At 42.5% G+C, this 13,755-nt stretch overlaps 1 protein-coding gene across 2 annotated transcripts in view; it reads right to left on the bottom strand.

The window, feature by feature from the left end:
• The window catches only part of fstl5 (follistatin-like 5), a 148,790-nt gene that overhangs the window by 34,039 nt on the left and 100,996 nt on the right, over positions 1 to 13,755 (bottom strand). For both annotated transcript variants that reach the window (XM_062393101.1, XM_062393102.1), the window contains exons 8-9: positions 11,053 to 11,173; positions 346 to 507 (exon numbers count right to left, since the gene is read on the bottom strand). In XM_062393101.1, the coding sequence (XP_062249085.1) occupies positions 346 to 507; positions 11,053 to 11,173 (283 nt within the window). The remainder of the gene's footprint in view (positions 1 to 345; positions 508 to 11,052; positions 11,174 to 13,755) is intronic.

Here is a 13,755-nt window from a genome sequence, read left to right as displayed (position 1 = left end):
AATCAGCTGCGAGGGACACCAGACGTGAGTCGATATGACAGAGAAAACACATTTACCATTATAGAAGTGCGTCTGATCCTTATTCTCCATTACCTTGAATTCCTCAGCCCAATGTTAGTTGTGTAAAACGAATCTTTGCAAACAGTGTTAGTCAGAATTGACGGTAATATAACAGCAGTGATAGTGGCATTTATGTTTGTGGTATAGTTGAAGCAGTTGCAGGAGGATTTGTGGCAGTAGAAGTGTTGGTAAAAGCAGTAGTAAAATAATAATGGAAGCAATAGTAGAGGTAATAAAACTCTACAAGTGTCCACGCAGCGAGCTGTAAACCCTGGACTCCCGTACCTTGCAGGGTGAGCTGTTTGGACAGTTTGCTCGTGATGTCCATGCCGTTCTTCAGCCAGGCCAGCTGGGGGTTGGGCACACCCTCGGCGTGGCAGCGCAGGCTGGCGGTGACGCCCGGCTCGCGGGCTTGGCTCTCTGGGTAAACTCGGATGACGGGAGGAACTGAAAACACGGTGGAGAAGAGGAGAGGAAGACATGTGAGGAGGGAGAAGGAGATGAATGCTGCACAATCTTCAATCAATCAATCAATGGCATTTAAATGCTACAGCCCATGGTCACAAATCACAGGCTGGCTCATCGGGCTGAACCAGGTGCGACTTTCTCTGTTCTTAATCCTCACGAGCGAGAAAACACAACCACGATAAAAACATTTGAACAGAGAAACTTAACATAGAAACCTAAGAGACCCACATGTGCAGGATCCCTCTCTCGGGAAAAGACAGGGAGCAGTCTATCAGTGCTTAAGATATTAATACAAAAGAAATACTCCCACAGAGATGAATGGAGCAGTAATTGCAATTGTAATTAGAGCAGTATTGCCAATAATGGTAGTAAATGTGGGTAGGCGTATTGTGTGTATAAGCAATCTAGTTGTAATCACAATCCACAATCAGCTGCCACCATGTTCATGATCCACTGCTGTTTGCACCAGTGTCACCTGAGGAGAGAGGTTACCGTATATTAAATGAGAAGTTTTCGAGAAGAAGCCGAGTCCTGAACTCACGGCGTCGCATTATTAAACCCTATCAACGGTATCAAGTGTATTCTCAGGATTACTGAATAGCTTCAGATAAGGTGAACACGCTGCTGCGGAGCCAAACAAATCAGATAAATAAGGGAGAGAACCGCTGTTCCGATGTTATTGATTTAGCCTGGTAGTCATTGATTTTACGTAACCCCTCTGTCGGGGAGGAGATGAGAGGATAGAAGCAGACAAAACTAAATGTGTGAGGAGGAAAAATCCAAAACTTAATGTCACTTCTATAAAAAAATTAAAAAAGTCTTGCTCTTGTTTACTCTCCCCTGCAGCGAATACAAACAGGAAAACCCTCCTACTGTACTTTCAAGAACTGTGAATCAACATAAATCAATGAAGCAGACAAAAACATTAATAATATGCATTTATGCATTGGCTGAGAATATGCCACAAGTTTTGCTCCACACCCCGGGGGGTGAACTTGTTAGAGTCTTGCTCCGCAAAACGTGGAAAATATCAAAAGACTGAATTTGAATAATCCTTTAAAGAGGAAGGAGCGTTCTCTGAAATAACACAACAGTGATAAAACCTTTCAGAAAGACAGTCATGTCTCTGGGGAGACGTGAGAATGGTGACTGAAACTTGGACGGTGACAATGAGCTGTTGACGGAGCGACCGTGAAATAGCAGCTGTCACATACCAGGATGACAACCTGGCGGTGGTTTAAATCAGGGTCATCAAGTCTCTCCATCTCGCCATCTTGATCTGAGCAATCTCTCATAGCCTGCGTGGCCCAAATCAGTGTCCTCTTTCCTGAAAGAGACTTCCGAGACGCGAGGAGCGGAGGATGGAAGCTTGGCAGAGAAGACGGACGTGCTGTAGAGACCATTTCCTGTGGGCGCTGGGTTTGGAGGAAGTCTTCACTCAGCCAGGTGAGTGAATGGACTGGAGATTGCTGCCACGGCCATCTGCTAGCCATGGCACTCCTGGGCTTTGGCGCTCACGTCAACCTGACTGCCGGCGCGGCGCCCGCAGCGGCCCGCCGAGGGCTCTCACGGCGCCCAGGTTACTTTACCAATCACAGTCACAGAGACACTCCAGCTCCGCCGATGCCCCTCGGCTGTAACAGGGTTGACTGAGCGGAGCACACGGAGACACTTATTTTGTACGATCTTCTGAGTGAGGATTATTACTCACACTTAATTTCCTCTCACATGCCCACAGAAGCATACAAAAGCTCCGGCCTCACTCCTGAGTGTGTGAGTGTGTGTGTGTGTGTGTCCAGCTCATGTTCTCACTCCAGATTTACTTCTCTGCCTTTTATCTGTTTTTCAAATGTGAAACAATTTGTTATTGGAAGATTATTTAATGCTCGACTGAGAAAACCACTTCGCCAAATGCAGATGAAAAGAAAAGCTGTGATCTTCACAGATCTAAAGAAACCTGTTCTTCTTTAATTCTCACCTAAAAGAACGAGATCGAGGTGCTCATATAACATCTAAATATTTATATAACATCTGCTGATGGTATTTACCAGAATAAAATAATCCATTACTATCCACCCAGGTTATGTCTGTGTTTGTTTGTCTGTTAGTTTGAAGGATTTTGCAAAAACTACTGTATGGATAATACCTGATCCCAGTTCATGCAACTTTCTCTTTGGAAAGAAACACAATTAAATATTTTCAAGCCTTAGATTACAAGTTCTGGTACTTGATCACATAATTAATGTACAAATTCTAACTTTTGCTGATCCAAGCTTGTGAAACGTGGAGTTTGGAGCCTTCGTATGAGAAAGTTAAGTGAGTAAGAATAAGGAAGGAAAAGCAATATAGAAACTTCACGTCTGACTCCGGGGGAATTGAAAACCTCATATTGTATAAGAAAAGCAATAAATCGAGAAAATAATATGCAGCTTAATCAAAAGAGAAAACATTTTAGTTGCAGCTGCACCGAGAATTATTGTTGCTTCTGCCTTCCATTACTGAGGATTAAATGAAGAAGCTAAATTCAGCAGAGTGGTAGATGCAGCAGCGTCCGTGCAGCCGGGCCAGGACAGATATTACATACTGTCTGGATGTGAAAGAGTCAGAATCAAAACCTGCACTGACACAGATAATCAGAAACTTGGACAATTAGAATAATGTCTCCTGGTTTCTTTATATTAAATATTAACTTTGAAGCTCAAATATGATCCAAATGACGATACTAGAATAAAAACTGGTGATCGTCTATCAGAAGAAATAAGACACGGCCTCATCTTCATCCTTGCTTTGTAGATTCAGGGCAATTAAATTTTTCAGTTTCACAAATTATTAAATCATGAAACTTCCCACTGAGCAGAGAACCAGGTGGAATCAAACTCAGGATCTGGAACATGTGGAAGCTGCCGATTTGTCCCGTGTGTGTTGTCTCTGACGCTGAATGGCAGGATGTCTGTGTGTGTGTGTTTATGTGTGTGTTTGTGTGTGTGTGTGTTAAAGGAAGATTTCGAGGTCATGGCAGACATGGAAGGTACCTTATTTTTTTCTCCTGGCATGAAATCACAACAACCTATTAATCAGAGGACGTATCCTGCGAGCGCCGATCGACCAGGTTCCCTCGAGCGCCTCATTAATAAAACCTCTCAGGCAGTCTCACAAAGTTGCGTTAATTAGTCTGTTGTAATTAAAACTTAGGCTGTATCCACAAGCCTTTTTTATTCTCTGAAAAAAATATTGTGTAACTGCCACAGCGGTCAGTGAGAGGGGAGGAGAGGGGGGACTCTTCAAAGGCTTCAGCAGCTTGTGTACAATGCAGCATGAGCACTTTATTAGGAACAGCTCAATCCAGTCTCAGTTCTTTGTGACTCCACAGCAAGCTGGAAACTTTCCTTTGACATCCTGCTCCGTGTCGACAGGATTGCATCATTATCTCTGCAGATCACATCCCACAGATTTTCTGTCGGATTACCATGTGATGACTCGAGGGAGCTTTAAGTTCCCTGAAGTCACGAACCGTGTGTGTGATTGCAGTTTTCTTTGTGACACGCTGCATTGTATCATCAGAAGATGGTCAATTAGGGTCATAGAGGAAGAAACACATGGTCAGCCACATCAACAGAAAAACGAATGAAAAGGATCTGGGTCCACCAGCAGCTTCCAGGAAGGAGAGCGTCACCAACGGTTTAATACATCAACCCACCCGCTATTACTAATTAGAAACGAATCACATTACATAACACAATTAAATAACATTATTACATCTATTAATATCACTCTTATTCACACTCCAGCCTCACAGGGCTTAAGTACACAAGTCACACAACTGTTCATGGTCTCTCCCCCCCCACTCGAGGGTTCCTCCAGTTAATGAGTTAAATCTCTTCACGGTCATCAGTGTGGCTCAGAGTGGAAGCCGCTGGGTTCCTCCACAGTTGGTCCAGCGCCTCGGGATAATGTTTGTATCATAGAAACACATTTGAATTGTAAATTGAATTAGAAATTAATGTTAGTTTATGTTAAAGTAGAAGTGACACCACCCCCATCAGAGAGTAACGCCTAATCTCAGCATGTAGAAGAAAGTGAACTAAATGTTCTTTTCTTTTGGTCATGCCCCACCCTTACACCCTTATATATATATATATATATATGCCTAAGTTTCAATATGTGTCCATATTGAAACAGGTGCAGAGAGTCAGAGCAAAGATCTTCCTGTGATCACTGGAGTGTTTTGTTTGGGGCCGATGTAGAAATATCTTGTCTGACTGATAGAAAATGGACGGCACGACATCGAGCCCACATCTCATCTCATGCACCTTTTTGGGTAAAATGCTTTTTGTGATTGGAGAAAATGGAGCTGGTTGTCACTTTGTGCTGAAGTACTCTGCCTATGGTCCAATCACGGCTTGTAACACCACATCGGCTGCCAGATGGGTTACAGTAAAAGTGTAGGTGCAGCGAGTAGCGGTGTACTTACAGAGGAGGTAAGTGCAGGTCTAATCAGAGCTGAAAATGGGGGTTTAGAGTCAGAGCAGAAGCTGAAGTCCTCTGTAGGTTTCATGATGGACCTAATTCAGCCAAACATCTGTGATGTGAGGGGCCTGCCTGCCAAAAGACACTCATGACCCGGCCTAGTTTCTTCCAAGTGAAGCTTTTTACACAGGTATTCCCCAAGTTCAGCATGAGGCTCATACATCACTATCATTGCAGGCTTAAGAAAGTGTTCGGCACTTTTACATTTTGTATTCTTCCAGTTTCACATCTGTTGCATGTTAGAAATGTCAACATAAAACTGCCTGGTGGAAGGAATCAAAAAAATGAAATAGAGAATATTGTAGAGTTGAATAAATTAAATTAACTACAACGTAATTAGAAGAAGCTTCTTCAGCTTCATCATCATCATCATCGGGAGAGTCAGTTGCTGAGAGCCCGGTTGCATCCGTTCAGCTCTTGATGACCTGTGTCCAATTGTTTTCATATCAATTAGATTTAATGTGTTACCTCGACAGAGTGAGAGTCGCAGTGAAACACGAGTCAGAACATCTTTGTCTCCGGTAATGAGACGTCTTCATGAGCGAATGCAGAGCAGGCAGGATTGTTTATCTGTCAGCTTAAATCAAATCCTTCTGATTCAATAAATCAACAGGGTGATGACGGAGAATTAACAAATGAGACCTCAGCAGGAAAACACTGAAGGAAACTGTGAAAAACACAAACCTCCTGATATGATACTGAGCGTTTGTACAATATATTTGTACAGTTTCACCCATTCACACAAATTCACACAGACATTAACCTACTGATGACGCAGCGTGAGGAGCAGATAGAAGTTCAGTGTCTTGCTCAAGGACACTTTGACACAGCCCGGAGGAGCTTGCACCTCCTGATTGACTGGATTCTTGTCTATCCCCGAGAGAACAAGAATGTCATTCAAAGTGTTCTAATAGTTCACAGGAAGAGGAGGTTTTGATATCGACATTCCGTATCCGGCCCATATCAAGGTTGTACTGACACGTAACTGAGCCCACGCCGAATTTCCCCCGGGGTCCGGCAAAGGACATCTGGATCCACCAAGACAGAGCTGAACGATTTACACAAATCCTCACCGAGTCAAATAAGAAACACCCACATAAAAAAAAAAAACTGTATGCTTAACATCCAACCCCTGAAGGACCCTGACCCATCCAGGATTCGAACCGGGAACCTTCTCTCTGTGCCGCCCAGATTCCATTGCATATATGTAACTCTATTCCAATAAAAAAATCCTTCCCTGATTATATAAACCCTCTTATTTAGCAGCTGTTTGACTAGATGTTTCATATCGTGGCACTCTTTTTAAAAACAGGAGCTGACTTTAACAACAGGAAAGCATCAATTCAATTATAGAGAGCATTGAAAAAAGCTTAAAAGTCATCAAGCACTATGAATCTGCATCGTTCTCCAGGTCCCTGAACACCTTATTAGCCACAGAGAAACGGGAAACTCTTTGTTTTCTTCTCCACCTGAATTGTAAATGTGAGTATTCTGCTTTTCTAAAAAAACACCTCACTGACACACTCCGCCCGTGTGCACGTGGAAACCCAATCCCTGCATGCAAATCATTGCTCTTTCCTTTGCCTTGGACGGTCGCTGAGAATGAAAGACGAGAGCCGGTCGACGGGGTTCTTTCCACTCAAAGCACGATTCAGACAAGATGTGAAAGAAGTTGCGTTCTGATGTGTTTCTGAGAGTGTCAGGAGAGCCACTGCCAGGAGAATGTGACACAGCAGGGATGACAGCTCCATCATACAGCTCCCCTGCCAGTTGTCAATCACTCAGCAAGGCTCCCGATGGTCACAGCGCTCTGGAAGATGAGCAGGCGTTCAGACTCACCAACACACAAATGCGACACACAAACACACACACAGGCGGGGGACGACACACTAGCGGGAGATTTCCAACTAAGCCTGGCAGACTCGTTGCAACTCTTCAGTCAAATTGAACTCGTGGCTGCTGCTAAACAACACGGCAGTGGATTGTGAAAACAGACCGAGGACCTGTGAACATCTCACAAATAACACGCATGCTCCTGCTCACATACACACACACTAACACACACTCACTCATCCACCGACAGACACACACACCATGACGGAAAGCTTCCTCTCTCAGTTGTGATTACACTCTCAGCCGAGCGTCATGCCTCCTGTGGAGATTTGGGAGAAATCCTGCTCAGACGTCAGAGTCGTCCGGAGCACAAATCCGTTGCATTACAACTTCATCACATAGCTGCTGGAAGGAGATGTTTCAAAGGTAGAACTAAAAGAAACACTAAAACTACAGGGAACATTCAAAAAACTGATCTGGGATAGAAATTAAGAGGCATAATGGAAGTCCAGGGAAAAGTGCTCCTCTGCTTCATACCTCAAAAGAAGCTTTGTTTCTTTCTTTTGTAGTGAATAAGATTGGGTTAAGGGAGGTCTTATTTTATTAAACCCAGCAGAAGTAATATCTCGTTTTCATAAGCAAAAATCAATACACTGTTATGGATTTTTTTTGGGTCAAGTTTGTGGATTTAGTTTTCTTCTTTTTCACTTTATTATGTTTTGTCTCATTGTTTGGCCTCTCTAACAGAGGATGACAGCACACAGAGGAAATTCACCACATATTTGTGATATAATACAAAGTCTCTTTATTGCAGTATTCACAGGACCCAAGGTTCAGGTAGGAAGTTAGACAGATGAGAGCTGGAGGAAGGTATGTAGCATCTCTGTGAGAGGACTCAGAGAAGAGAACAATGGTTTTGTCTAGATGAGCCAAGGTTTCTATACATTTGTCCAAAAGCTCCACATGAGGACTGAAGGTTTGTTGCCACAGCGACTTGCTGAGATTATAAAACTCCTTTTTGCAAGAGCAGCTCAGATCTGTGAACGGTTAACTTGCTAACTTGTCATAAGCCTGCTCTCCCTGATGCACCCTGCGTTGAGAATAAATACTTCTGCTTATCGCAAAAATATCTATAAGCAGTTGAAGCACGCTGAGCCGGTGGGCGGAGATTAAGTCAAAATCCAGGATCCGTCAAATACCAGAGAAGAGCGCTGTGATCCAAGTAATATTGGGCGGGGGAGACGCCTATGAATGCTGGTAAAGTGGTGCAGTATACTTACTGTTGACTTCTATATGCACAGAGAGGCGTTACCCAAGTCCCTACAACAAGAGGGAGATGTGATGGCCTCCCAAGGACCCCAACCAAACACTGCAAGTCTGCAAGCCTGACTCCTGTGTCTGCTTAACGGTGCCTCGATACAGCAACACTCCCAGCAATGAAGTCCAATGTGGGCAACACATCTCCCCTGGGCAAACTGCTGGGGACTTGTCAGAATCCAAACATTCACCCAGCAACTCTGGGGAAAAAAAGGAGACCAGTCCAACCCCGATCAAGGATTCTGGTTCCAGAGCGTCAAGGTGAACCCGACTACATCTGCCACATCGAGTTCTGACACCTTCTCACTGGAAATGGCATTCCAGCTCCCGAGGGCCTGTTTTGTATCGAGGGATCAGCTCATAAAGGCGTCTTCTCCTTCGCCTGCCATCCACAGTTCACCTTGCAGGGGATGGGCATAAATGGAGGCAGTGTTGCATGTCTTCCTGGCAAGGCCCCATGGGAACGACTCTCTGACTCACTCTCTGTGAGGCCTTCCTTACCTGGGATAGACTCTACCAGGAGCTGTTGACACGATGGCAGCCAAGGTGCTTTTACTGATATTGCTTATACTGCATAAGTACTGTGCAGCTTTCCAGGGTAGGAAACTATATTTACACAGTAATTATGTGTATATGACGATTCCACCAAACCTTTTATTAATTTACTTCTAACAACAATACTTTCTACTAATGTGGCTGTTTGACTCTGAATCAGACCACAATACTTTAAAGAAGATTTGGAACTAGCATTCGAGACCGTAAACTCAGACGTTGTAAATCAAGTGAAAGTGAGTTATTTTAAGTGGCCATTTTTTCTTGCAATCAGTGGAGGTGGCCTCTGCAGGTTTTTTCGAGAGAAGCCAAGTTTCAGTGCACTTCTGCATTGGCTTCACTTTCCAGACCCAGAGTCTATTTCTATATAAAGTCAATGGCAGAGACCAAAGTCCAGAACCTCTAATGATCCACGCAGTCATTTAGAATCCTCTGCCTCCTTCACAGGGAAATCAAAGGTTCCTCTGAAACACTGTCCCGGTCTAAACTACCATCAGCTCTTCTGAATAAAACTCTGAAGGACGCATCATCCGTCTCTTGAGGTGCCACACACCGGTTCTTAATCCACTTTCTCAAAAAAGTTACTCCACTCTTTTTTAATTGAGTCGTGGAAGAATCTCAGTAGTCATCGCCGGGTGACAGCCGGTCCTCCGAGGCTTCACCCAGACTAAGAATGTGAAATTCATAGTCTGCCGTAAAAAGGTCATCTGGAAGTTTCAGTATCAATTACGACCAAAAGTCACTGGTCTCATGGGATTCACGCTGTTTCCATTAAACAAAATCCTGGGTATAATAAGACATGTATATCACTGCAATTAACCCCCAATTTTGGGATGAATGATAATGAACCGACTGTCTGTCAAAGGTAATGCAGATGCCGGGCAATCTGCATTGACACACTGTGGTTTATTTATATTCAGTTCATTAGAGCCAGATCGGGAGAAAACAGACTCATCCCACTTCACCTCTGCCCTCTCCAGACTGCCCCTGATTCACATCCACCTCATCGGTTCCCCATTAAAGCCTGGAAGCTGCTCCCTACCAATTAGCAAGAGGAGGACTGAAAAACTCTATAAGGGGTTTTTCATATTGATGCTGGTGTGGTCACAGTGGTTTTCAGGCAAATGAATGTGGGACTTGGAGTTGGATATAAATATAAGACAAATATCTCCACTCCGTTTCAGGAGACAACTTTCTTTTATCACACAAGTTACTCCAAACAAAACACAAAAAATGGTGCAGACGTTCTAGGTCCAGATCACATTTAAAGTAATCGCCATTACCACGTTTCTACATTTGAATTCAGATAGATTGTAAAGCTGAAATGTTTCTGTTAATGTGTCTTTTGCTCCCAGCACGTCTGCTCTAACGGGATCGGTAAAGGATTCTAGCTCCAAACTCTTCTCCCTCACCTAGAGATTCTGTGCATTCACAGATTATATGAGAATATTGATGTGTTTATAGTCTATACGATGAAGAGATACCTAGAAAATAGATATTTAATCTGCATTTTCTGGCTTCTTTGTTTCTTTATGAGATATCTTATCATGTGACATTATTTCATGTGGAATGGGAAATGAAACTGATCCAGACACACTTCCGGTTGTCTCTATCATCATTATTTTTGTTGACCTTACCTTCTTCTTTGACTGAAAAGATCCAAAAGTAGATGATCTGAAGATAACCTCCTAAAATCCCTTATATTGTTTTGACCACACACAAGTTGGCAAAATAAATATCCTAGCGTGCAGAGTTCTCCATGAAGTCTGTATGTAGACTGAATGAAATTTTAACAAAAGTAAGCTATAACCAGCTTACTTTTAAGACATCACCTTTACCCTAAGAAATAGAAAAGATACCGAAACTGAAAACCCAATGAAGGAGGTAAAGGAAGATATCAAGACAAACTCAAGAGCTGAAAGTAGAAAAAGCAACCAGAGATGTTACCATATTGCTTTGGATCATCAAATCAAGAAACAAGATCTAAAAAGCTACTTGGACAAATTATTTTAAGTAATAACAAGATACTTGCAAGTCCATCAAATTCCAGTTAATATATATATTTACAACGAGAGCAAAGTTTTCTATCTTTAACTTGAGGAACCCTCCCATGAGCTGCAGTCGCTGACGGATTCCACAACATAACAATAAGTTACTCATCAGAGTTTAGGAGCAGGAGGAGACGTGTAGTTGATGTTTCGGCACAGACCACCGTGGCTGGTATTACACACAAGACACAAGATGAAGTTATTTCAATAAAAAAGTGAGTTGTGTAGAGAGTATGTTGCCTCTTACCGTGCACTTGAAGAGTATGTGTCTGAGAGAGTTTCTCATAGCCATCGGCGTGACAGGTGTAGTTGCCCATGTGGGTTGTTGTCACCTTGGTGATGTACAACGAGCCATCATCCCCAAAGTCCTACCAGACGGAGACAGAAAAACAGTTTTGACGACTTGGAGAAAGTCGCCGGCAGCTCAGAAGTAGCAGAGTCGGTGTGAGAGAGGCGCTGGGAGATGGGAGTGAACTGTCTGAGTGGGGATGCAACAAGCCCGTGGAGTGCAGATGGAAAAAAGATAAACATGTTTCATAGCACAGGGAATGAGAAACACAACAGTAATTCATCAAGGCACAGTGTGGATAAACGTCCAAGTGAGAAGCTGAAGCTGTGTGGTGCCAAAGAAAAACAGCTGAGGGACACAACGGGGAAAGTCCCAGTTCAGAAAAACTGTTTCGATCTGATGAAGCATTAAAAAACAAAACCTGAAAATGCATTAAAACGTTGTCCCTGTAAAGGATGTAATGTGAGTTTGTTTACATGCAAGACACACACACAAAACACATTTTAATTCTCACGTAGCCTATTTAAACCAAATCAAAGCTGTAATCAAACCAAAACCGATCCACAATGTGAATGTAGCATCAACAAAAACATGACTTATTCATGCCAAACTTATTTATTATTAAGCCAGCAAACAAAAAAATAGAAAAGAAAATATAGAAACAGTGCCCGACAAGAAAAGAGAGCAAAGAAAAATTAATAATTCAAGCTGTGGCAGAAGAAGAAGCCCCAGAAGCTAATGAGCCCGCTGACGGCGTGGCGCTGCGATAAATCCCATCTGGCAAAGAGCAAATGTCTGGCACCTTGTTAAGACCATGTCGCCATGAGATCTTGACAAGACATTGTAATAAGGTTTAGAATTTGTAAGTCTTAAAGGAGGATTATATTTGCCTCTCAAAAAGGGAATTAACAGTTTGAAAGAAAGCGTTGATTCTTTAAAACGAAACTCTACCTCTTGTGTTCTGGGTTAATATGGTCAGAGGCATAAAAGTGAAAAAAGTCTTACTTCATCCTTTTTCTTTTCTCTCATCAAAAATTGATTTACAGACGTCAGGAGGCTTTTTTAATTTAAGAGTCTCAGACGGCTGCTGAGAGCTGAGTGTGTCCTCGGAGACACGATTCAGAGAGACTGGTAATTATTAACGAGTTTGGCATATAAAACAAAAGGTTAAATTCATAATGTCATTCAGAATAGGAATAGTGACTCTCTATTTCCTGTTTTATTTTGAAATAACTTGATGATTGTTTTACCTTCCTCCCCCTTCTACCTGCGTCTCTTCACCTCTAAACCATTTGTGTGTTCAGTCTCTTGCTGTTTCTCAGTTTTCATACATTCTATTCTTCCAACTGCTCATAAGAATACACTAGTACAAACTTTAAAACTTACGTAATTTAAATGGCGGCTGATTTGCAGGAGGTGAAGGACAATAACATTGTACGTTTCCATCTCCATTGATTGTACAACAGTCATGTTTGATTTGCGTCTCTGGAAACATGTCAGATCTCAGGTGCTGCTCCAGTGAGTGTAGTGTGTACTCGGTGTACTACATGTGAAAGCACTGACTGACCCACCGTCTCTGTGCGTTCGTCTGTGTGTGTGTTATCTCTGTATCCCCTTGTGCATTCACTCCACGTGTTTCCTTGTGAGGCAGCAACCTACACACTGCGTCCTGTTGTCTCTTCCTGCCAGCTCACCTGCCTGTTCACACACAGGCCGGCTCATAAGCCTGTTTACCTCAGGTAGCTGCACTGCATCAGCCTCTGTGGGGCTGAGATTGGGTCCAACCTGCCTGTGATGCTTTAACTCCTACTCAGCTCTACTTTCTGCTTTTGTCATTGTGTTGGTAACAGCCTGTTTCTCTGATAAAACCTATCTATATATTATTTTGTATTGTTTAATACATTAGAATATATTTGTATTCATTGTATATGATGATAAAACAACTAATTTTGATTTCATATGCTATTGTTAATGCTTGAAAATGTTTACATGTTCAGTTTCCTCAAACTCTCTATTGCTGCAGCTCCTCTGCTCAGCCTCTGTCTGAAATACCTGGTATGGGCTCCAGTCTCTTTAAGGCCCCTCCTCCTGATAAAGCCCTGTGCGCTTTGTTGTGATTGGTCAACTGCTTGCTTCACATTGAATTAAGGAAATCTCAAGTTGTGTTAGGGGGCGCGTCAGACTAGATGTTTATATATAACATGTTTGGTTCGATGATGACATGTGACGTCAACATGAGCCGGATTCAGGAGATTCAGGATCAGTGTTTTTTGTGGTGGAGCCACGTTTCCCACGGATTTGGGGCTTTTTTTAACTTTGCAGAACTTTTCAATGAACATAAAACCATATCAGATTCTGGAGAAAAAGTGATAATATATCCTTAACCTTTAGCAAATTTCTTTTTAACTTCCTAGTCATGCTTCATGCTACATTATACTATGTTACAAAAAAATATATATATTTGAACCTTTTTTTCACAATTGAAGAAATAAACAAAACCTGTATTAGATTAAATTACTATACAGACTTTAGCACTTTCATTGTATCATGTAGATTTTATTACTCGTGTTCAGACACTGCTTTAGAATCTAAAGAGCTGCCTGTGCTCACAATAATGAGCTTCACCACTTTCCGATGCACAGTGGCTTTCCAGAAACCTGC

Source organism: Platichthys flesus, chromosome 8, assembly GCF_949316205.1.
Source record: "Platichthys flesus chromosome 8, fPlaFle2.1, whole genome shotgun sequence".
Taxonomy (NCBI): domain Eukaryota; kingdom Metazoa; phylum Chordata; class Actinopteri; order Pleuronectiformes; family Pleuronectidae; genus Platichthys; species Platichthys flesus.
This window is presented reverse-complemented; position numbering and strand designations above follow the sequence as displayed.